The sequence below is a fragment of the Perna viridis genome, chromosome 12, assembly GCF_037379345.1.
Source record: "Perna viridis isolate PV_CMFRI_1.1 ecotype Kerala chromosome 12, ASM3737934v1, whole genome shotgun sequence".
Taxonomy (NCBI): Eukaryota; Metazoa; Mollusca; class Bivalvia; order Mytilida; family Mytilidae; genus Perna; species Perna viridis.
The window spans coordinates 26,689,963-26,716,909 of NC_142456.1; the positions used below are offsets into that span (position 1 = coordinate 26,689,963).

A 26,947-nucleotide genomic window follows, 5' to 3' on the forward strand; every position below is an offset into this window, starting at 1 on the left:
ACTCATGTTCCCTGAAAAATGAATGTTCATTTGTAATTTACTGAAATGGTCAAAATGAAATGAACTACAATATGGGGGAAAGGGAAATAAATATCTCTTAATTGATTTATTAGGGAACTTCAAACAAAATTATAGTCTGAGATATCCACTTTTATAAAGGAAAATCCATGTTCTTCTTGACATTATTACTTTGGAATAAAAAAATGGCGGGATAAAATTTACATTCTGACGCCTGCCTGATTTTTGCATAGATGGTATTTTAACATCTGAATCAAATTTTGAATAATGTCATCAAGCATATCATTGCCTCACAGCCATAAAATTGTTGATTTGATTAAACAAACCATTAAAAATCGTTAAAATTGACACTTGCTTCACGACGCTATTAAAAGACAACTGTTAGAATATAATTGTGATATCTACAATCATTTACAGTACATTGTGATTTAAATCAAAGTACTCATGTACTGAATCAATTTATATCGATCGTTTGAATTTTTACGCCTAAAATAATCGTCAAATATGGGATAAATGGCAAGTACGGGAATCGAATTCAAACGTGACACAAGCTTTTTGTTATTAATGGTTAATATTGAAAACATTGTTTTAATTTCAATTTCACCTTTCTGATTACGAATGACATTTAAAAACCACACACATCAAAATTCATAATGCATCGTAGCAGTGCGCCAGTTTGCATAATATTCAAGTTTGATATCGGTTTCCATAAAACACCTAGAGGAATAAACACAAGTCTCCCACATAGTGCTACAAACTACAAACTACTAGTTGGCCATTCCCAGTTTTTAAATTTTCAGGTCGATATTCATTTTATCTGCCCCTCACCTTTTATTTTCAGTTCAGATATTATCCATGGGTTAGGTGTGTACCTTTGGTATTTTTACAATTCAGGTTATTCTAGACTTATTGTTAATCGCTGTATATATAGTTGTGTTTTGCTGATGTCTTTTGATACTTAGTTTTCGTTATTTTACAATAAATGGCCTTTTTCAATTCATATATTGTGTTGTGTCTTTTTATGAAAATCAAACAAAGCAGAAGTTATTCAAAGAGGGAAGGTGACACGAATTCAGTTTATTGACCTCCAGGTCGAAATTGTCTGTTAAATCATTCAAAATTCACTGAAATAAAACATATCCTTAAATACATGTTCCTGTAAAGTAGCTACATTTCTCTGTTGATAAGCTTTATACATGTAGCTCAAGTGGTACAAGTTATTCCACAGACGCCTGTGTCATGTAAAAGCGCTGAACATCTAGTTCCAGAGACATATACATTAACATTAACGATAAAGTCTTAGAATATATTTTCACCAATCGTGTCTGGCGCAGGAAACATTTGCCATGCACTTTTAAGGTCCTGGTGCACCTACAGCTCTGTTATAATAATACACACGTGGCTAAAATAGCCAGATAGATTGATTATTGCAAAAACCAATAACACCAGACCAAAAATAAAATGACATAATTCCCGAGAAATGCACAATCGAAATTTCTATGGAATTGCTAAGTATTTTTACTTGTTAATTCAGGGCTTCTGATGTCACGAGGCGGTAATCATAATAAAAATACGTCAGGGTGGTTTCGTGGGTTATTCTACCTTTTTGTAAAAAAAATGTACAAAAGATAAGTGGCAAATAATAGCCTGAAACCCCTTTCTTTATACAAGTTTCTTCACCGTAACCACTGCCCTTTTTGTCCGCCAGGGCCTGCATGAAATACCTGAAGATAGCTCTTCCAATTGGTACTCAGCTCAGCATTCCTCTTTATATTTCAATTATATGATTGATAAATATTTATAATCTCGCAGAGTTACCTTTTCTGGCTAAGCATAATATGTTTTCTATGCTTCTAAAAATAAATAGGCAACTTGAATATATCGACACTGAACGACTGGTTTATTCGAGTAAATGTATAGAAATAAACAGGTCCTGATAATTAAGAGGGTAGAGGTCAACTATTTTTAATTGAATCGTGGTTAATACAAACCAGGATAATCAGCATATTTAGTTCGCAGATAAAGGTGTTTGTTGGGTTTGTTTATTAGCGTAAATAACATAGAATTAAATTTTGTATATTAGAAATACCTATAAATTGGACATAACTACCTGCATTTGAACTTAAGTGGGGTATGCCAATGGAACTATTTTCCTGCGGTAATGTACGATAACTGCAGATGCTATCAGGCTTTACAAATCTAACTGCTCTGGCGACTGCTATATCAAGTCTGATCTTTCGATCTAGATTGATAAAATGTACGATGAAATGTAGGGTACATGTATCCGTATCTTCAGTATTGGTACTTTTACACCTCAGTATTAAACCAAACCCTTTTTGCAAATAAGTATAGTACACCGGAAACAGCTTCACGGATATTCGATGAGTAGTGCTCATGCTTGGCTCTTTTTTTTTCACATCCTGTATAGAAAAGTTTATAATCACGCGGACGGATACGTAGTAAAACATGAAGTGGTTATTTGCTTTGTATGAAGAAAAAAATGCCAACACCATGTCAAGTCTAACTCTATTAGTATAAGCAGAGATAATTGGCGTAATATTAACTGCTTTAGTGTTACAATGACTGTCAATTGCCTTTTGAATTCAGAGTATTAGAAGTTATACTGATTGCAGCCAGTACATCAGCTATGGCATTCGGTGGATCTATGTTGATGGGAGAGTGTAAACCTCTACCAGGAGCAGTAAGTTGCTGTGATTAATCCGAAATGTGTATCATTTTAACGTCCACTTGTATTTATACGTTCATGAGAAAAATTATTTATTCTCTTTTAAAACAAAGTTCTTGAATTCCCTGTTGAGTCCAAGTTCAAGGAACTTTAAAAATGTTTTTACCTTTAACTTCACCTTTACCCTGAGAATAATGAAGCCAACTTATATTTTGTTCTACTAAGCACAAAACTTGAAATTGAATTGCTTGTATAAGACAAAATTGAACGAATCGTCATTTAATTATACTTAAAACTGTTAAGATAAAAACAACTTTATTTCTCCAAGATGAATATGTATATGCATGAACCAAACTTTAAAGGATGTTCACGAAATTAAAATTGTGTATATACTGAAGCATTTAATGTCCTTTTTGTTTACTGGCCGTCCAATGCATAAACAGACATACACAGTATTGTGGTGAAACACGGCTGAAAGGTTTTGTCTTAAACTTACCGTTTGATATATGTACAGATAATAAAACACTCTCGACAGAATTGTAGAAGATTGTATTATCAACTTGATTTCACCATTTTGATGGCCTAAAAAGTACCAATATCCGGTTTGCACCTTTACTCAGCAATTGAAAATGTCATATTTCATATATTTCATAATTTATAAATGTTATTGAAAACGAAACCAGTATCAGAAAACATTCACTAGCTTTGATAAATAATTTTTTTTTCGAAAGAAATGCCCCCAAAACAACAGAGTGATTACGAATTTTACCCATAAATACTAACAAATGCTGGACATTTCGGCCCGTAAACATATTGGACCAAGATTCGATCGGACCAAGCCACTGAAAAGATTGTGAAAATTATATTTCTTCGGGGGTGTTTAAGGTGTTACATAATAGATGTATCTTTTTCCAACATAGATTGTTAATGGGACAAACTCCTCCACTGAAGATTTTGTTAGAACCTACTTTTGTGATAAAGGATACTACAATGATATGGCGACTTTGTTGTTTAACTCACAAGAGGAGGCAATCAAACAATTGTTTCATCAAGAAGGTAAAGGATACTATTGGTATTTTATACTTACAATGTTTTCTTTTCTCACTGACGTCATTGATTGCTCAACTGCCACATTCGCAAACTCCGGCGAACTCTTTAAAATATGGCATAAAAATTAAATGTCTAACAATGAAACTGTCTGTGACGTCATGAAATTCGAAGACTAGATTCTCATTACAGAATTATATATGGTTTGATGGTTTCGTGGAGCTGGAGTTAGATATAAAACAAATCTATAATATTTTTTCTAGAAACAACACAGGATAACCAAACTCAAAACGTTTTCATAGGAGTATAATCCCTAGTGTCTATTTATTTCTATTTTTTCATTCTTTCCAACTTTACAATCCACTAACATAAATAAGCACTTTAAGAACACACATGTATATGTTGGTAATGATGATATCTATGCTATGTATATATAACAGTGGCAATGTCGAAGCCTTTCATAGCACAGAAAAGTGAGAGTGGTTTATTTGGTTGGTTTCTATATGAAGCCTTGACTTTTTTGAAATACATTGTAGCTACTCGATTGTATAGTGGTTTTATTTCAGGAGAATTCAGTATCAGATCACTCGCGATATTCACAGTTTTCTTCTTTTTACTGGCCTGTTGGACTTACGGTTCTAGTGTTCCCAGTGGTCTGTTTGTTCCATGCTTGTTGTGTGGTGCAGCGTATGGGAGACTTGTCGCTACAGTACTTGTAAAGTATGTCTAAATATGTTAAAACTGTTACACTGTTGATAGTATGCTTTATGGATGTACATTTAATGTAGATATCCATCTGTTAATACAACTTTTTTATATAGATTATATTCTATGCTGGAGAGCCCTTTTTAGGGTTTAATAGCCAATGGACTTGCATGACCAGAGAGAATGTTTGTATAAATATACAAAAAATGTATAAAGTTAAACCTGTCTTAACCGAAATCCTTTGGGACTGTAAAATATATTAGATTCAGACAAGTGTTTTGTTTGTTAATGTTCAAAATACATTTGAAACGGTTTAGACAGGTAACATATGTTGCGTTGAAACGTAGTTACTGAGAAAGTTTATAATTGTTTTAGGCTAAACTGCTAAAAACTTCTCATTTCAGATTTACGTCTGATTCAAAAGAGTTCGCTCGGTTCTAATAAAAAAAAAAACATACAAAAAAAATGGTTGAACACCCAAGCTTCCTCACCTAATATTAGTTCAGCATATTTCTGTTGTTTTGTAGAAAAGAAAAAGTTCAAAAATAATTAATGTGACTTGCAATACATGGAGACAATTCTTTTTTTTAAATTGTTGGATAGACTAAGACTAGAAAGTATCTTTGAATTGTGTTATGATAACTTTAAACGAAGGGTTATAACCAAAATTTACGAACTGATAAACTTTAGACAATAGTCAAAAGAAGCAAATCAAAAAGTAAAGCCCGTATAACAAATGGCAATATCAACTGGAAAGTTGGAAACTACCGCCATGGTTCTGACTTAGTACATTCATTCCAGATAGAAGTTGTGGGTTAAGCCAGGTCTTATAGCTCGCTTAACCTCTCATTTCCATTACGATTAAATATTTCCGGTTTATCACAATACAAACGGGCAGCATAACATTGCCACAGGTCAATATTGGTAAAATCAATAGTCAAAATAATACAGAAGATATGAACAATAAATAAGGGAACATAAAATAGCGCAATACAATCAAAACACAAATTCAATAAAGAAGTACAAATTACAAAACAAGTCTTGAACTTTGTGGAGAAGATGCGGCAAAGTCATTATGAAAAGAGAAACTAACTTTATTTCGATAAGTTCCTTGAGAAACTGATGTAATACTGCAATTAGCCGTCTCATTTGTTGGGTCATTTGATATTTAAAAAAAATATATAATCGATGCTGTTTTTAGTTTAACTTCATAGTGTGTAACATGTAGTATAGACTCACAGTTTATGTTATTTAGACTATTGTAGCGACTTTTATCCTTGATCTCTCTGTACTTCCTTTTTTAGTGGTTTTCGAATTTACTAGTCATAAGAATAATTAATTGACTGCCGAAAACTTTGACATACAAGTTCATTTAATGTTACACATTTTAAGCGAAAATAGTGTGTCATCTAGATGCAAAATCTGCACCATTTTTAGCTTTAACGCTTAGGTGTAATTTCTTTCTATTTAACAGCGTACTAGGTTATGAAAATCATTCAATTTACTCCGGCACCTTTGCCCTGATTGGTGCTGCTTCGTTCCTCGGTGGAGTCGTTCGGATGACAATTAGTCTAACCGTCATACTAATTGAATCAACCAATGAAATAAGTTATGGGCTGCCGCTCATGCTTGTGTTGATGGTAAAGATTATTGCTTAAGTATAGTTCCACCTCAACGTCATGTAAGAACAAACATTACGTGATTCATAAATGTTTAATAATGCATTTTGACTGACAATAGTTCTGAATACCCTGAAGCAATATTTTTATAATAAAACTTATGGTAAAAATCAGATTTAGGGTATAATTACGTCAAAGTTTAGTAATTTTTTTTCTATGAAAAAATCGGGAATACTTTATCACTAAAGTGTGAATACCATCCATCATCATGCCATAAAAAAATCTCAAAATTAACTATGTTCAACAAGCATTGAAGGGGTTATTCGAAGGTCTATATATATATATATTTATTACACCTGCATATAAGCTTTTTTGGTATTTAAAACTATGATATCTAGTGAATCATCTTTTGCACGAGTCTTACATAGACCCTTACTTAGGTTTCTTTCTAATTTCTGTTCTGAATGTCGTAAAGCTAATTCAGTATGATAGCTTCTTAAAATACAGTTCACTGCAGGTAGTACAAATTGGAGGGAAAATGCTCAGGTGGCAAATCAAACTTATTCCAGGAGGACCATTTTAGCCTTCAGTCCGGAGCATCGGCTCATTTGTCTTTTTTTTCTTTCTTCCTTTACATTATGCGGTTCGTTCTAGTCGAACTACAAATATTTGTTCCTCTATGCAGTGGTTCTTTCATGGGATTCACCAGACGAGCCGAAAATAGATTTGATGATATTCGGATCGTATTGGTTAATGGGAAACAATCTTTTTGTTTTATATTTTTTTTCGCGCAAGAGCAAAATGTTCATTCATATTTCAGCAGCAACCGAAATCAATATCTGCCTTGTTGAGTGATAGGGAAAATGTAAAATCATTATTTTTATATTTTTTCAATGGATAAGTAAAAAAATTGAACATTTCTTTTTCAAAAAGATCCCACGGCCCCGTCGCTTATAAAAGTGACCTTTTTTAATGTTTGAATGTCTTTTCTAGCGCGAGGTGAAATTAAAAAAAAACCATTATGAAAAATGGAATATCGTCTTCATTTTTTTAATGAAATATGATAAGGATGTAGGAATCCCAGCGAAACAAAATACATCTCGTGGGTTAAATGAACTTGAATTAACCATTGTATTACATGTACAAGAAAGATGTACTGATGCAGTGTATTTTTATAACTAAACATTTACAGTTTTATTCTCGTATCAAAATGACAATACACAAAAACGCATTTTAATAAATATTTGAAAGAGAATAACATAAATAATGAACAGACGTGAACGACATTTAATCTTGTTACAGGTGGCTAAGTGGTCTGGAGATCTGTTTAATGAAGGTCTTTATGATATTCATATTCATTTGAAAGGTGTTCCATTGTTGGAGTGGGAAGCACCGGAAAAGACAGAAAAGTAAATAACTATAATATGTGAACACAATTATCGGCAATTCAAACATGACCTTTCGTGATTTTATTTTACCCAAGACTCTGTTAAGGAATAAAAAGTCTATGTATATGGATGGGGAGAAAAGGGGAATTTATCAACGTCAAAATGGCAATGTTAAGTCAGATGAAAAGTATGTAGAAAATAGCAGAGGTGGACTTGTTTACAACAACAACCATTGTTTCGAGATAAATTATATAAAATAAAAGTTACAGACCTTCATTTAAATATTTTTTTAGACTTAACCTTTAGAATGTTGCATCAGCTACCTACAATTAAAAAAGACTATAGGTAGCTCCGTTTGATAGCAATAAAAAGGTCAAAAACAAGTACAAAAATCAATCTTTTTATATATTCATATTTTACTAGTGATTTACAAATGTAGGACAAATTTGAAGACACAGTCAGGATAACCCTGTTATCTGTTTTTAAAGCAAATATTTTTCTTTATACATAATGTATAGCTTAATTTATGTTTGTTTACAAATTTTAGACGAAAGTGGGGTTTCTCTAAATTGTTAGTCTTTGTAAGAATCAGGAAAAAATGGGAAAAAATCAGAAACATGCCATAAAACTCCCCGATCTGACAATATAATTTCATTCAAGGATGATTTCACTATTTGAAAAGACCTCAGTTTGATACCTGTAACACTGACTTTGTTCACAAGTAGTTCAATATATTGTTAGAAATTAGGGTTTGTGACGTAGTTATATGCCCTTAGAATGTACACTTTCGCTGCATTTCAATGTTTCAATGAAATTATAACTCCTTGATTCTGAAGGTGTAAATAGTCAAATTTAACTTTCCAAATGGTGTTTTTACATATCATGTTTCACCCACTGCCTCACCCTTACAGAGACTTATACGTAATCGATCTACAATTCGGGTATGGTCTTTTTGGTCTTGAGTTATACAAATAAACTCCGTAATATTAGGACAATCTTTTTTGGGGGTTCAGATCTAGCAATTTGTGTCTGGCGTAATTGATGGATATATTAACCTGTGTTTGCATCTTAAGATAAAGGGGAAGAGTCTGTTTTCGTGTACATTCTCAATAATCTTGGAATCCTTTTCTCAGACCGTTTAAGAACAATTTTAGTTACATTGCATGACTAATTTCATCACTGATAATACCGCAAAAATAAAACTGATGGTGCTTCATCTGTATTCATACACATATATATATATATCCAATTTTGAACAGCAAACCCTTCCACTCAATAGAAATTCCAATTGATATTGACATTGATACCATTTTCAGATTAACGGCCTCTGACATTATGAGCAAAAAGGCATCTGTTTTATACCCGGCGACCAGAGTCTCATCCATTATGAAAATATTAAAAACTAATGCTCATAACGCCTTCCCAGTTGTTACTGTTAAAGATAAATGTACCGATGTAAGTTTTGAAATAAGTTTGGTAAAAGTATAAAAATGATTTGTTGATTAAAAAGTAGATAGATGGTGTATGTGTATGTGCTGTTAATGTTACGTTATCATTATCGTTTTTTTATGTTTTTAACCGAACTATTTTTAAGATAATATATATTATTTTTGTACAAATGTACCAACATTGATTTTTAACCTCACACGTTTTCTTGACGTCATTTACATTTAACTTAGTAAATTTGCAATTCAACATTATTTCAGAAATATGAGCATAATTTCGGGAGTAATACGTTTTCTGAACTTCCGTTCCTCATCTCATACTTAAAATGACAGCATCACAAACTTTTGATGAATTTATACTTAAATTTATGTTATGAGAATTAACTATGTTTAGGATTAGTTTTAATTTTTGTTTATGTTTTGATTTGTGTTTTTGTTTTTGTTTTGTTATTTATTTATTCATTTTTTAATTTATGTATTGTCTTTTTGAACAAATGCTAATTTAAAAGCACTTAAAAAAAAGATAGCCCTTAATTCCAGGGCTCAACTTATTATAATGATACCTAAGCAAAAAAAAATCAGAAGATCATATCGTTTACAAATGTGCCAACGTAAAAAAAGATTCCTTTCAAATCTAATTACCTTTTTAATTACATTTTATGCGACTGATTATCTAGTATGCATAGAGACCTCATAGGAGTTATTTTGCTATTGATAATATTTTGTTTTAAATTCTAGACTGCTAAAACTTTTGAAGATAACCTAGAATTGTATGCATCAATAGAGTAAGTATTAACAGAATTTTTGTTACCGTGTGTTTACAAGCTAAAACTTCTGTTTGAGTACATCTCTGCCTCAGAACTAGACAGAAGCTTATGATTAGTGATTCATGTATTTCTTAATCCAAAATAGTTATGTTATAATTGAAAATCGTTCAGTAAGTCTCATAGAAACTGTATTAAAATATAAAAGTGCAAATGAAAGTTGCCCACTGGAGATATTAACATCTTAAATTTGATTACATTCCACTATATTAATGAACGGGGAAATTTTCCGCCAGAAAATTTACACTGTAGGCAGTCAAAAATATTTCACGATAAATAGCAGATACTAGGAAATGAACATAAGAAGAGTTGATTCAGGACGTAACAAATGTGTTTGAACAGTTTCACTGATTATCTTGAGACATGATGAATCACCCCTGCCTGGTTTTTATACAGAACCATTCTTAAGGCACATTACACCCTCTCCACGTATATCTGGCTAAACTGAATAAAATGTTTTTTTCAATGAATAAGTTGTGTATACTATGATGTTCGACATATTAATTGAAATGTTAATAAAAATACATGTATTCAAATAAGTCATTCTAGGGATAGATTGTTTTGTTGAATAACAACAAAAATGTTCGTTGATTCGAAGTGTTGTTTTATGAATCTGAAGGCATGCTAAATAAGGGTTTTTATTAGTTTTGTATAAAAAGTTTTTTTATTCAATTTAAGAAGAAAACTTTTCTATATTTAAAAAAAAAAACTTAAAACATTTGAAAATTAAGATGTAACACTATATCTGTTCGACGGCCTATGTTTTGTAAATTAAAATTATTTATCCAACGTCATCTCTGGGAAAAATATGTAGAATGAAAATGTCAGGTGCGATCATCCTGAAGCCGTATCATTCCATAAATTTTAAAAGGAAGACGGTACATTCCATTAAATGTGGAGCACGTTTTTTGTTTCTTTTTTACCATTTTCGTGTATTGTGTTTTCCAGAGAGAGTGTAATCCCAAAAAACGTTCATTATAACTTAAATGGTGTAATAATGAGATTCCAGTTGGTTACCTTACTTAAAAAGAGGATCTGGTACAGCGAAGATTCGGGGGTAAGTTATTAATAATAAACTATTTATAAATTGATTATAACAGTAAAGCCCGTCCAAACCAAACCCTGAATAAACTGATTACCTATTCAAACCAGATTTCTATTGAATTTCCTTCATATCAAGTGCACAACATTGTGGAACCTAAACACGTTCCCATAACAAAAAATTTCACCAGCCCATACAACACAATTTCAATGGTTTAATGTTTATAAACCTGTTTTCAATACTTTTAGAAATATATACCGGAATGAGTACGTTTAACTTTTTGTTTTGTCTTAAATGAATCTCAAACTCAGCTAAGATCAGTCAGTTAATCAATCAAGGATTACTTCAAGTCCACATTCAATACAAGCATGTTTATATTATAATTAATACAAGTTTGAATACAGTTTTTTTTATATTATTTAAACTTAATGCAATTCCAAAAACAAAAATAAATTAGTCGCAAGAGCTTTAGCACTTGATGTTATCATCAGGAGTGAAGAAATAATTTGAACCACTTGAATTCAAGTCCCTCAGTTGGCTAAAGTGCAGGAAATATTCAGACTTCATAATTGATCGTCTCTCTACAGGTTTTAATAATGTATAATAAAACATTTTACTGTTAGTTTTATTCCATTTATTCAATTAACTTTTTATTTATTTCATGAACTTATATTTAGACATTATAAAACTAACACCTCTTTGAGTGGACGTTATCATAGGGAGAATTTAGTCGTTCTCTAAGAGGCTCTGCCGAATTAGAGAACTATTGTATTTTATTAAAGGTGTCTGAGATTTTCCAAATTTGCATGAAAAAAGCTGGTGTTTGGTTCTTCTCTCGTCGATTTTGTTTTTCGATTAAATGTTTGAATTGAAATGTTCTATATTAAACAACTGATTATGATTTATCAATGTGACCAGTGATATGTCATGACCTGGTGTAAAGTGTAGATCACTTCGAAACAGTCACTGGATGTAAACAAAAGCAGGAAATAATCGATCACCGTTAATTTTCAATAAAACTAAAAATTTTAAAGAATTTTCAAACGCATATTGATTGGATATCATCGTTCACTAACTCTTTATATAATTGTGCCATATTTTACGGAAACGCGCACATGTTCTGTCGCAACCGGTGGTTGAAATACGGAAATCACATAATGATAAGAAATTTTCATATCTATTATCAGTGAGAAATTTGATTCTCAACATCAATTTCCGTATATTTCTACAAAGCTACATTTAAGCGCTTATTGGGTTATGTTTCCTATGTTTTAAAACTGTAATGTGTAGAAGTTTAAAACTCTTATTTAGTTAACGTTTCCGATGATTCAGAACTGTAATATGTAGAAGTTCAAAAGATCACCACTTAAGTAATTAAACAATTACAATGCATACGTCTGTACTCTATTCCATAAGGTTTATTGTGCACAGCCCTATTTTGTTCAGAAAGGCAATAATTAAATTACCGTCTAATCGGCAAGCGCACTATAACATTTAATTAGGTGTTTTTTTTCTGTAAAATAGTATTTATCAATCCACATTATGCCCTTAAAAATTGTTCATACAAAGGATTATTTAAACCTTAATTTCAATGCGCAACAATAGTAATTGTTTTTTCTATAGTCTTGCGAAATATAGATTCGAATGAGTACAAAGATGAAGGTTAAGAATAAAACAAACCACGGCTAGCCACACACAAACAATCAAATTATACACCGTAACAACCTTATTTGAATTTGTCGTTCTTCGATAATTCTGAAACACATCACGTACTCTGTAGGCATTTGATATTCTTTGTGACATGTACTGGAGAGAAAATATTGATACAAGAAAACAATATGCTGTCCTTGTTATGGGTGTATTATCTGCATCCAATTGATTTTCCCAAGATGTCTTTTCTGTCATTCTATTTTAATCGTGTTTCCAAAAATAGAATAATAAAATCAGTTAAACTTCTTTACTGAAAACCATTGACAACTTCAATTGTCTGCGCAATGTCTAAATTTCCTGAACAATTATTTAAACAGTTAACCTGAACTAATATTCTGCAGCTATAATTTAACAATGATGCACTGAATTGTTTTATCAAACAAACCTACGCATCATAGTCAAATTATCTTTCTAACGTCGAAGTTGCACGAACCCATTGTTCAGCACTAAAAGTCATATTGGAGAGCTTTTTGTGCAAGGTGGGATGATGCAGCTTGAAAATTGAAATAAAATATTTAATGCATTTATATATCGTTCTAATGGAATGATCAATCGGAATGGCATGCCCATTTCCATCATGGTGACATACCGGTATACAACATCGTTCGTCGTTTTCATTTTGTACTCCTGAATTTGATCTATAAACTAAACTGTAAATTTGACGCTTACAGAAACCAATGAATTGAGGTCATGTACTCAAGTTGGTTTTATTGCTGATAATTTTGTATTTTACGTTGTGTTTCGTTTTTTCCTTTTTCGGTTTCTCTTGATTTTACTTAATATCATGCTGCTAAAAGCGTAATAAAATTTGTAGATATGCCTATATTTGATGTACGCGATCTTAAATGTTGCAGAATGTTGTTCCTTGTTTATCAATATTGACTGAAATAGTGATGACTGAATTTAAGTGCCAGTCTCTGTATGAATCAGGTAGTTTGTGAAATATGGTATGAAAAAAAAAACACTATTTTGAAAGTTTAATTTGACTATTTCCACCATCATAATCAAGGAAAAAGATATGTTTCCATATCACTTTGTAAATTGAGTTATAATTTAATTGAAATGCACTGAAAATGAATATTTCAGGGGCAGATAACTCTGTCAAAAATTCATTTTTTTTCTATTAATTATTGAAATATTTCTGAACAAATCCAGTGATGCAGAGATCAAATTGTGGTATTTTCAAATATAGAAAGCATCATTGAATGAAATTATATTGTCCTATCGGTGGGTTCTTGACATACATTTTCTGATTTTTTTTCCATTTTGTCTTATTCTTAAAAAAACTTACAATATATCATTATAGTGGATCATAATTAATAAACATTACCTACAACAGTTATCAAAATTGTTTTGATAAACAATGACCAAATAGATAAGTACAGCTTTGCCTTAAAACAAGACAGATGCTTTTGATAATTGCTTCATGCATATCTTAATTTCAGAGATATTTTAATTGGAAATCGTACAATAGTCCTCATGGAAAAAGTTGGTTACTGAATCTAAACACTTTAATCTTAGTTACATTCTACTATAGAACAAAATGGGATATCTCCAGCCATAATTTGTACATTATAACCAGTAAAAAATACCTTGGGAAATTAACATAGGAAGAGTTTTTTTCAGGACGTAACAGATGTGTTTGACCAGTTTCATCTAGAGATATGATGAATCACCCTCTTGCCTGATTTTTAGACAGACTCATTCTTAAGTACCATTAGATCTTTTACGGTCTATCATTTTAAAGTATTTTGATTTTTATATTTCCTTCAGTGTTGGTAAGCAAAACATATGCTGTGAAAATTAATGCAATATTGTACTCTGAACTTGATATTGAAAGGGCACACAATTCAATGCGTGTAACGTCATGAAGTCAAAAGTGTCGTCAAAAATGAATTCACGAGATTTCTAGTTGTATAGTTGGTCATGTTTAAGACGGTATTTGTTCTGCAGTATCTGGTATACAGTGTACTATGTAAGCCATCCTTGATTGGCATAGTATCAGTGTTCGAGCTAAAGAATCATTTAAACCCTATTGTTATCCCTTGTTCTGAAAATACTAAACAATACAGTCGACTCTCGTTGTCTCGAACTCGGATGACTCGAAATTTCGGTTAAGTCGAAATTTTGTCGAAGTCCGGAAAAAAATGCCTATTTGTCTATGTTATTTTACTTCTTTTTAGTCGAAACTGGATGAGTCGAAATTTCGATTTTCTCGAAGTAAAAATTAAGTCCCTTCAATGAATTTCCTTGTAAAAGTCAATGGTTATCTCGAACTAATTAGGGTAAATTACATGTCAAAGTGTCAAATCATTTTACCTGTCGAGGCCCTGTGTCACCATTAATTAGTTTATTACACCTTTCGATGATGATTTTGATTTGATGACTTGTTACCTGTATTTCTATAATTAATAAAACTATGAAATATTCTATTAATGCAATTAGATTTCTTTTATTTAATGATCAAAGACCATTGTCGGCATTTGTGTTTTTGACAAGATGTCTACGCTTGGGTGTGTATAAAATAATTACCGTTATCCGAACTCAATGGGTCGTTAAAATAAGATTGTTGTTATTAAAATCTTGATGTTTTATTAATTACAATTTTAAACAAACATATACGCTTGTGGATGAATAGCAATTGGCCAAGCGGATCTTGAACATTTTCGGCGTTTCTGTGAAAGCAAAGGATTTAATGTTTTTACTTGATTTAAGCATGGCTGTCAACGATAACAAGCACCGTTTATTCAACATTATTCAAACAACATAGAAACATAGAAAAACAAGAATTCATCAAAGTACAAACAATAACAAAAATAATTTAAGACAACCCAGTATACACAGAATATGTAACCGGATCCAGTTGTACTTATTTTGTCATTCTCGTCCATGGTTATCTCCCCTTTCTGCTGCTCGAACTTCATTGATTTCGTTAAGTCGAACTTCGGTTGAGTCGAACTTTTCTCCTGGTCCCTCCAATTTCGAGATAACGAGAGTCAACTGTATTACTCCACTCACTCAATTTATTCCCACGCAGTCGATATAGTTTCGCTTTTCACCCCATTGACCTTAAATACGCTCTTCTATGGAAACGCAAGCATTTCAGGTATGAAAGAAGAATGGAAATAGAAAGCCAAATCCATCACCAAGATGATCTACTATGTTCAGAACAGGGAACGAATCCTAATATTTTTAAATATTTTGAAATTTGTAATACTGCAAATTTGGATAAACATGATAATTGTTTTACTGAATGGTGCTAACCATGCCCATGATCATTAGTTCATCAGATTGATTGATTAGTTAAATTTAAACGTCAGTATTTGACACTTTTTTTCTAGACAAACAGTGCTTTCTAATGATTTATGTCTAGTATTGCTATAAATAATATACCTCACAAAAGTTACATGATCCCATTGGGACATACTACTAACATACAAATTATTGCGATGATTTAAAATCACCTGACTTCCAATGTTAAAGCCATATAACTACTTTGTCGGCTTTCAACTTAAGACTTTTAGAAGTGGAGACAAATTCAATGTCAATAACAACAAATACGGTGATAATCAGCTTCTAAGTAGGCTATGGTGGTTGATGTTTGTGTTTGGGTCCAATGTCAAGTTGGGTTGGCAGAATGAATGAGGAGAGAGTAGAAAGTACTTTGAAGTACTCTTCTTATATATTTATATGTATACAAAATACCAATCAAATAAATATTGCAAGTTTCGGAAAACTGTACACTTATTTTAAGGAGTAACCTGTCAATTTTTTCAATTGTTTATGATAGTTTAGCGAAGAAAACGTGACATTTTATATCATGTTTCTAAAACCGTTATACGTTGCATTCAGTGACAAATGCATAACAAATAAAAACAACATACATTTATCTATCAAACAGATTTTTATTCATAGAAATTGTATTTCATACTAACTTCAACCCTTTTATAAAATTAACATGTTCCTTTCTAAAATATTTTTGTCTCCCTTGCTAAGTCACACTCCAAGCGTTAATAACCTGATATAGTCGTGGAGTGATCCTAGCATTTAAAATTCCCCTAGTAAGATTTTTCGTAAATTGCATGTATATCGGCAAAAAATACCGAAGTGTCAATAATATATTAAAGTATCTAAAAATGTCTTTTACATCCGCTTTTGTTATGTGTTACTTGGTTGAACCATCATCATAAGGAGGTTTAACCTAAAAAGAAATATAATATGATTGATTATTAAAGATGGCAGTCAATGACATCATACCGTTGTAAGCCCATTTTTTTTTTAAAGTTTACTTCCTTCATATATGTATGGAACCAAACCTTATTTAGCATCACATTGTCAAACAATAGGATATTAGTCGATAAGATGTATACCCATTTGCTATGATACACCTTTACGCTATCGGATATACTCACTTTCTCTGGATGAATACCATTCGAGAGCGGCTTGTGTCACTCGCATTAACAATTAAAATTGTGTGTGTGTGTGTGGAAATCAGATCCTTAAATAAGAAGACATAACAAAAAATGTTTTTATTTTTTATTTTTTTGTCTTTATAGACAACATATATATAAAAAACATCATTCCGATAATTACAAGAATATTAGATTGCTTTCTCAAGTTACTGAACTATAAACTCTTCCTACGTATAAGTAACTTGATTATAGATTTCTGCCTTTTATAGGAGTGGACAGTTTGTATCATTATTTATTTATTTAGAAATTATGTCTGTTTTAAGAAAATGATATCTCAGACGTCAAAATTAATAGATTGACTCTAACCCATGTACCAACTTGCTTTCATTGATTATCTAAGGTTGAATATTATAATGTTTTGAGAACTTTTCAAATAACATCAACTGTTTCCGTATTATTTTTCAAAATGTTGTATATATTACTATATTTGCTCCCAGTTTTTAGTGGAGTCCAAGTTGCTCATATACTTTTGTTACTTTGTATGTATGATTTTAGTTACTTTATGTTCTTTGTCTGTTTTCCATGTCTGGTCTTTTTCCCTGGATTACCTTCTTTTGATTACCGCTAGAACCTTGGTTCCCTTGATTACTCTTTTAATATAGGAAACGTGAAAAGACTTCCCTTTTATCAAGAAACTTGTCCATGTAGAAACCAGACATATTTTATGATATAGGCAACACAGAGTACATATTATCCCACTAAAGTCTTTGTTCCAATGTATTGTTAATCTTATTCTAACTTAAGGAAGAGCATGGATTTTTCGGTATCGAAAATTGGGTGTCTCAGAATATTTCTCCAAAGTTCTATAGCAAATTAAATGATCATGAACAGATCAAAGCTTTGTTATATTTTATTATTTTTAAGACTTGTCATAGAAAATATTTGTTTTTACTATATTCTACTGTGCACTTACCTTTCATTTGCGTTTCTTGAAAATATCATTGCTGCTTTCACGGAAAAGTTCTTGTTTAGATCTGATATTATTTATCAATCTCTCAAGTTTTGATATTAGTTCACTGTCTTCAATGTCTGGCTGTTGCCTGTTGTACAAAATTCTGCTTATCAACTCATCATCGGCTGAAAAGAAAATGACCATTCGTAATTCAATAAGCATGTGTCTTCGTCACAACAAAACTTGCATCATATTATTTCATTTGTTTTGTTAAACACCTTAAACAAATAATTATCCTTTTGGTTTTCTTTTAATGTTTAAGAACACCATAATTTACATATAAAACATATATTATGAATTACCGACTAACTTCATTGAAAGAAAAAAACGTAATTGTAAATCTTAGAATAAATGAGTGCTCCTTAAGATTCACAAATGACATTACATTTTCATATTGTTACTTAACATATGACTAAAAACATGTATTGCAATTTTTCATAAATATGTGTGTGCACTTTGATTGTGCGAATCGTAACCCAAAAAAAAAAACATGATTGTACGTAGAATACACATATTCGTGGATATTTTTTGATTTTTGATTAAGTCTTAACACTCAGTTAACAGTCAATATATATGAGATACCGAATTACATATTATATACCATGCACATGATACGTGAAAATATATAAGGGGCGGGCTAAGGATTTCAGAATAGCTTATGGAGATGAAAAATCAGGATTTCATGTAAAATTATTTTTCTACAAATTTTAGGGAGGCGCCAGGTGTGCCCCGCTTCATTCCACGTCAGAATATACAGGTTTCGTGATAGTGACGCGATACTTGATCTATAACATAACGGACAATGTTGAAAATATGAAATAGTTGAAATGGATTATTTACAAAACAACAGAAATAATGTTTTTCATCGCGTACAATATGACGAAACCCCATGGCACATTATGCACGATACGTTATGCAGATTTACACACAATTTTGAAGTTTTACGCATACAAATTGCAAGATGCAAATATTTCAGCTGACATATGCACACTTCTTGTATAATTTGCGCTTAAATGGGACAATTCAATACAGTAGAATGTATTAACAGTGACACCGTTAATCTTTTCTCTCATTTGTCCAAGCAGAGTTGTAATTTGAATATGACGATAGTTGTCGTAGTTTATAGGAATGATATTCTGTACGTCAGGTACCAATGATATAACTCGGTCTCATGACATACATGATTTATTTGATACTTCCTGCTGCATCGGGTAAATTCAATGTTTCCTGAAAGTATGACACCTCTTTAACAGACCAGGTTTCCAATAATGTTGTACCGACTGAATGGCTATACTACAAACCTTCAAACTTGATAAAATGAAGGTTTAGTATAATATCAGTCCTCAACAAGAAGATGGAATAGTCTTTATGTTCAAGTGAAACTACTGTTATTTTAAAACTATGTGAGACTGTTCAATTTTGAAATGTAATCATTCAGCAAACATTTCTTGTCTATGTCACTCTATAGTATTGGGCAAATGCAAACAGTACAGCACCACCAAGTTGAAACATTGTATTTTTTTTAATTCTCTTTTAAAGTATGACATTTCATATGGCATACCCGTTTTGGATTGTCATAAGAACAATTTTCTACAAGAACAATTTTATTGTTATTTGATTGATTCATAGTACTGAATTATTCAATGTAATCATCCAAAATCTGTATAAAATTTATATTGCCTAATCGTTTCCCAGCATTTTAAATGAAAATTCGCAGCTGAGTTGTATGAATTCTAATGACTACCAAGGAAGAAAAACAATTAGCATAGAGAGATGTCGAACTATTTTCACGCTTACAGACAATCCAGCAATGTGGTCCAGATTGAATTTAATTCAGTTTCATATTTCATTTACACTTTTAGGCGAAATATTAACGCCATGTCAATTCAATTATGGTTTAGCGTTCTTTCCATTTCTATTGTTTATTCAAATTATTTGATTAATCAATTTTGTATTTTGTACTTTGTACCAAAGCTTGTCTTATGTGCTTTAAAAAAACTCTTGAAATCCTGTTTTATACGTAATCGAAATTGGAAGGCTAATTCTCAAACTACAAATATCACTTTTAGTATGATGAAGGTGGAACCTTTTTACGCTTCCGAAGAAACATTGATTAAAAACAACATGGATAATTTTTGTCAGCTCTGATTTGATATATTATGCTTATAACCTTCAACTATGGTAAATTTTGTAATGATATATGTCCTAAAGCATTATACTAATTGTCATGGTTTGAAATGTCTTTGATATAGTCGAAATGTCCGGTATTCATAAGGAATTGTTGGTTGTCATGGTCCGAAATGTCTTGGGGTCGAATTATCCAGCACTGGTAAACATTATGGTTCTTATTATTTGCGAAACTTCTTAAAAGATTTCCTTCCTTTAATTTAATTTCGCTTCATTCTGTTTCGATTGGTATCGTTTAATTATTTATTTTAATACGATTTGATTAATTTTCTCGAATTGTTTCGTTTCTATTCTTTCTTTTATAGATTATTTTTGTTTCGTTTTGTTTCGTTTTCGTTTCGCAATTTTATGACCCGAGAATTATGGACAATATTGATTACGGAATTTTCATAAACATCTTGGCGCGATACTACAGACAATTATGGCCAATCCTATCTTGGAAAAGCTATGATTCGATTTGTATCTAACTATCGAAACTAGTGAATATTTTCCGAGACTGGTTCGGCTCTCAATCGCATATATACAAGTATACGCAAATGAAGCTGCCATTATGTTGTTTTTCAACTCCCGAAGAGTAAGTTACAAACCGGATATTGATGTTTTTTCTTGCCATAAGTATACAGAACCAAGTTGATAATACAACCATAAATTTTGCCTAAGGCAGTTGGTACTTATACAAGTTTCAGTATGTTTGAGTGGTTACTTTTGATGTAAAACGAAATTTACCCTTGGATAGGCTTACGTGTAGATAAATGATCTAGTGTGGCCTTAACATGAACGAATGAAGTTTAGATGCTGTATCAATTTAGGACGTTGTCGTCATTTTTGATATTTTTGCTCATGTTTGCTTTGAAAACATATGTTCTTATGAATTTTGAGTGAAAGAGTAATCAAGGGAACCACGATTCTATAGAAAATAGAAAGAATGTAAACCATGGATAAAGACCAGACATGGAAAACAGGCATACACAACAAAGAACATTAAGTAACTAAAATAATACATACAAAGTAAGAAACATAAATGAGCAACTCGGACTCCACTAAAAACTGTAAGCGTGGACCAGGTGCACCGTAGGGTAAGCGTCCTCTGCTTTTCTAGGAAAAGTCAAGTCTGGGGGTAGACGAAAGAGGAAAGGAAAACTGACACAATGAACAAATCAGTTTTCATGATGCAGGTGGATACACCGTATCGATCCACGAGCTCATAATGGCGACTATAAAACTTCTATTGTGATGACTTCAGTCTTGTAGCAACATAATTCTGTTCCAGGAGCCTAATTTTAGTAAGTCTAGCGTGATACAAAACGTCTGCGTATTTACGGCAAGCTCTGGCATTCGCAGGTGCTGAAGGGATGTTGCCACAGATGAAAGGAAAGTTAACAATTCTGAAAGGTCATCACGTTTGTCGTAAATTTTGGTTAATAGTTTTCCTTTATCATCGATCTCTAAGTGTAGGTCAAGATATGAGGCTGACTTTACAGTGTCTGTAGTATCCTTTATCTCAAGTTCTTTGGGGTAGATGCGTTATATCAAATCCCCAAAACTACGATTGTTTAACGATAATACGTCATCTATATAGCGGACACAGAGATCAAAGGATCTAGCTAAACGATAATCTTTCTTTCGGATCAGATCAGCTATAAAGTCAGTCTCATAAGAGTGAAGGAATAGGTCAGCAAGTAGAGAAGCACAGTTTGTTTCCATTGGAATGCCGACCGTTTGATGAAAAACGAGTTCACCACACTAGACAAATACGTTGTCGATCGAAAATTCCACTATTTTGAAAACTTCCTCTTCTGTATATTTGGAAAATGATTTGAACTTATTTTTAACAAAGTATGAGGAATCTCTTCCAAGAAGTATTTTTTTCATCCTTTTTGGAGAAACGACGATGTATAATGTTTTTGAGTCGGGATTTTAACTGAGTATGAGGAATAGAAGTATACAGCGTTGAGAAATAATAGGTTTTCATGCTATTATATTATGATGATAATCTTGAATTGAGGGTCTCCAAAAGATCTTTCGATTTTTTCAGGATCCATATTGAATTGATACCATTACGGAAGTAACAAGTGTTGTGGTAAGACTGGACACCCTATTTGACAGCTTTGAGTATAGAAGTTAAAAATTTTGAAAGAGGTTTGGTGGTACATTTTGCAGATTGTTTGAATGGGTTCTTGTGGAGTTTTGGAATCCAGCACATAGACGGTAAATCACAATCATCATCTTTGGTAGAGAGACCAAAAGAGGATAGCACAGATTTATGGTTATCGACCATCTCTTCTTTTGAGAGTGTAGTGGCAGTATAAGTCTCATCATTGCTTTTATTTTCTACGTTTACCTCTTATAATAAACATTGGATGTAATACGGTTTGCAGACAAAAACATGTTGTTTTGGGCTTTGTCTGCAGGAACGACAAATATTTGTCATGTATAGTAGACAATGTCTTTGCTACATCGGGATCTTTGAAAACTGATGTAGCACTGACACTCATTAACCTACTTAAAACTTTCATCCGTTTCAAAATTAAACACCTCACTGCCTTTATCCACTCTGACAGAGAATCAATGTCTTCTTGTTATCGTTTTATCCATTTCATTGCGTAGTCCTCCACTGCATCCATAAGAACTTTAAAGTTTTAATTCCAATTTATGGAGCATGGTTCATGATGCTTGGGACTTTTAGAAAGGATATTACGCCAAGATTCGTCTTCGATGATGGTTAAACCTCCCGTAACAATGTGACCGGAAGGATCATATTTGAATTGAGAGTTTTGCAAGAACAGCCAGATGGTTTAGCCTTAAAGTCCTCAATCTCGAGGTTCTGTAATAGCCTTTTAAAATTGAAAATTTTGGATGCAATGGGTGAAGTATAGGAATATGAAATAATCGGTATTGATTTGTCCTTGAAATTTGGGGAAATTTTGTTGGGTATGTTTTTTGTGATGGAGGATGTTAGTCAATTAAATCGCATATATACCTATGTTGACAAACGGTAGTGGAAGAAATGATCTTTTTTCTTAAAAGTATTGCTCTTTTCCGCCTATTTGCTTCATTTATATACTTCTATTGAAATATCTAAGAAATGTGTGCATATATATATATACAAATGGTGAAGTTTTCTTCATATTTAAATTCATACAGATATAGTATCTAGTCATGTGTTCCGATTAAAATGCAAGGCATTTAATATTTAAATTCACCACAACAACATATATGTTATCATAAGAAGTTTGCCATTCAATGTTTTTGAAAACTGTTTTATACTGTTGATTGCTTTATGAAGTTGCTGTTGTGAATGTCAGCAGTGAATTACTGTGATTTTTGATAGAATACTAGATTGTTTTAAGCGATATGACTGTTTATTCATTTATTTTGTAAAATTTGTCTTATGTTAATTAGATAGCAAACTGACTCCATTTAAAAGTATGGGCAATTAAAATTTGCTGAAAACTACCATAAATTGCTTCAAGAATTATATTTCACAATTATTTTGACCAGATTTAATGGTATGTTCGCCGTGTTATTTTGTTAAAGTCGGTCGCTAACAACTTGTTGTTTATTTCCGTATTTAGCTTGTGAGTGAGAAAACACATGCATAAATATTCAGTAGAAGGAAAGTCATTTCGTATAAGAAGAGAAATGTGACATTTGACAAATAGACAAGATAATAGAGTTAATGCCTTATATTAGTTTTTTTATGAATAGTTTTTTGTTTAAGAATAAAATGTAAAATTAGATTTACCATTCACTATGATCTAAACATGGTAAATAATTTATACCATTTGTAAAATCTAGTTGTTGCCAAAGATAACAATTATTCACTATCAATAGTTCTAAATACAAAGGTAACGATCATATTACAAATGTAATTATAAATAAAAGCGATGTTTTCGTTTGGAAATATATTTATCATTTTTGTAGGATATGATATAATTCCACTTATTCAGTATGAGCCATGAGCTACGGCACCATGACATCATGACAAGAATCGGAATCGAAATTACACACTTGTGTCAAACCAAGTGGGTTAAGGTTAATTGTACTAACAAATCTACAAAGAATGGTACAAAAAGTAAGAGCCATATTGATATTATACGCCGATTTGCAACCGTAAAAGTTGTTATTAATCCTTGCAAATTGGGTAATGTCATTTCTAACACTTATATAAAATAACCTTTTAAAAAGTTTATAAAAATAACATAAAATCATGAATTGGAATTCGAAATATTAATTGCTCTATGAACTAGCAAAATGGTCAATGTATTTATTATTCGTTAAACCACATTTAATTGCTAGCCATACCTTTCACCTACAAAGTGGTCATAATAGTTATGTTTGTGCACACAAAAGACAAGGAGGGTAAAACATTAGGCGCGATGGTAGATTGAGCGACTGGTTTATTAAAAACACATCTTATATAAGTTGTCTTTTGCTACTGAATAACCTGTTATGTGAATTTGTTACAGCCCTTGAATGGAATGCACTTCCTACATACACCACATACATTTCCCATTCCCCATTGTCCCATTCCCATACCTCATAACTCTTTAGAAGAATTTTTATCATGTTTTTTTAATATTTTTTATGTATAAATTAGTGTTTTAAGTGTAAATGTTTGTAAAAATCAGGCGAAATGGGAAAAATCAGAAAAATGCATGTCAAAACCGCACCGATCTGAAAATAAAAGATCACTCAAGAATGCTGTCTCTATTTGAAAATAGAATCAGAGAAAAATGAGGTTTTTGACAAAGTTATCTGTCCTTGAAATTTTCATTTTCAGTGCATTTCAGTGAAATTGTAACTCAATGGTCCAGCATGGAAAATCTTGTCTGTTTTCCTTGATTCTGATGATGCAAATAGCAAATTACACTATCAAAATGATTGGTTTTTTTATACCATGTTTCACCTCCTGCCTGATTCTTACAGGGACTGACACTTAAAAACTAATTTTCTTATCATTTCCATTCAAAATGCCACTCCCCAGTACAGTATTCTTACTCTCACTCCTCATCTCCCCATATACCATTGGCGTAATACGAGATATTTCACGAATCAATGGGCTATTTATATAAGCCACGCCTACTATTTAAGATACAAGAAAAAAGTCAGATAAAAGAAGTATATGTAATTATAAGAATTGATTGTTTCTTCGGCGTTTACGTTTTGGACATGAAACGCCGTAGCACATGTGCTTCATTGAAATTGCGCTATGGTCAATGCTTTTACGCGCCAATGAATTAAAATAATGAATCATTCTTTTCTCAAACTGATATACCAGAACACAAAACTAAAGGCATTCATCAATACAAAGACACATTATATAAAATTCTTATAGTTGGGATAAAAATATTTTAACGTAAAAACTATAAATGTGTTTTCTATGTAGTTAGATAACTTAAAGTAAATGATTACTTATGATTGATATATTATTGGGGTTTAACGTCCGAGCAGCAATATTTCAGCTATATGCAGGCGATGAACATGAAATGGATGATAAAAATGAACATGAAATGATGATGAATTGAAAAATGGGATGGGACACAAGGATAATGGGGTCGACAAATTTTGATTGCCACTGGAAATAGGGAGAGGTAGGTAGGGTCGGGCAATTTAGCCTCCTGTGGCAGAGCCCTATGGTTCCTACTCCGAGAGAATACCACAGTAGGGTTCTTTAACGTGCGATGAACGTGGCATCTTTCCCAACACGGTGCATCACTATGGTTTGCGTATTATAGCCAGACAACCACAACGTAACACGCCAGGGGTACCATATTCCACCACATGGGGCACACAACCCAGTTGCTCTGTGGGCAGAGCGCCCAAGCCCCCGGCTATGGTTATGAGCACTATTTAGTCGTCTTTTACGACAAGCTTAGCGCTGCTGCAGGCCTATTCTATTGACACCCGGACCTGCACGGGGCGAGTACATGATTACACATTTTGAATTAACATAACATTAAACTTTTGATTCTTCAAAAGCAATTGATTGTACTTATGAGGTATACTTAAGTTTTAAACGTTTCTCAGAACGAATCGGATTGAATTGTGGTAATCATTTCACTAATTTGCCGGAGTAATCGTTCTTGATAAAACCGATAAATCCATATAGGTAATCATGCAGTAGTTCGAATTGAGAAATGTGCACTAACAGAAAAACAAACCAAAATATGCATATAAAAATACCCAGAATTTCAACACATATTAGCCTGGTGAGTTTCTAAAACATGAAGAATAAATTTAATTTGTTTTAATTTAAGCTTTGTCGTAAATAAGAGAGATGCAATGATTTCGAAAAAAAACCTAGAGATATAAATAACAACTTGATGCCTATTTTGTGGTTTCTCATCGTTCCATCTTTCACTTTTGTTTTTATTTTTCATTATTGAGCTGAGAGAAAGTAAATTAGATCTATAAATAAAAAAGACAATATTTACCTCTCTTTCCATACCAGTTGGCTTCTGTCATACATATAAGTGACTTTAGAACAAAACAAATGGTCAATACAATTATCCCTCGCATTTCTAAAAACCAGTTTCACCTACGAGAAATTGCTACACTACTTTTTTTACTCTTGTGAAAGGTTCGTTGGTCTTTGAAAGAACTTATAGAATTGTTTGTAGACCCACGTGATGAGGAAGGCGTATAGATGTGTCAACAGAGAGAATCAATTAGACATTAGTTTTGTTGTCAAACAATAAGCCAACAAATCAGATTGCCGATCATAATTAAATTGCTGAAGCTTTGAAGCTAATAATACTTAATCTTAATACAAAAATCCATCTACGTTTACGACATTGCTGTAAAGCGGTACCTGTAGCGTCTCTGTCGTAAATCGTCTTCATATGACAA

General features: G+C 32.1%; 1 protein-coding gene and 1 long non-coding RNA gene across 4 annotated transcripts in view; one reads left to right on the plus strand and one right to left on the minus strand.

Moving 5' to 3' along the window:
* LOC148601863 (H(+)/Cl(-) exchange transporter 6-like) overlaps positions 1-26,947 on the plus strand; it is a 69,680-nt gene that overhangs the window by 21,241 nt on the left and 21,492 nt on the right. For all 3 annotated transcript variants that reach the window (XM_088554352.1, XM_088554350.1, XM_088554351.1), the window contains exons 14-21: positions 2,626-2,719; positions 3,625-3,760; positions 4,318-4,471; positions 5,931-6,096; positions 7,378-7,484; positions 8,780-8,918; positions 9,647-9,693; positions 10,681-10,789. In XM_088554352.1, coding sequence (XP_088410478.1) covers positions 2,626-2,719; positions 3,625-3,760; positions 4,318-4,471; positions 5,931-6,096; positions 7,378-7,484; positions 8,780-8,918; positions 9,647-9,693; positions 10,681-10,789 — 952 coding nt within the window. The remainder of the gene's footprint in view (positions 1-2,625; positions 2,720-3,624; positions 3,761-4,317; positions 4,472-5,930; positions 6,097-7,377; positions 7,485-8,779; positions 8,919-9,646; positions 9,694-10,680; positions 10,790-26,947) is intronic.
* Positions 16,370-26,691, minus strand: LOC148601864 (uncharacterized). Its single transcript, XR_015916973.1, has 3 exons — positions 26,533-26,691; positions 17,870-18,033; positions 16,370-16,685 (listed from the first exon to the last, which is right to left on the minus strand). It is a non-coding gene; the product is annotated as an uncharacterized LOC148601864 (long non-coding RNA).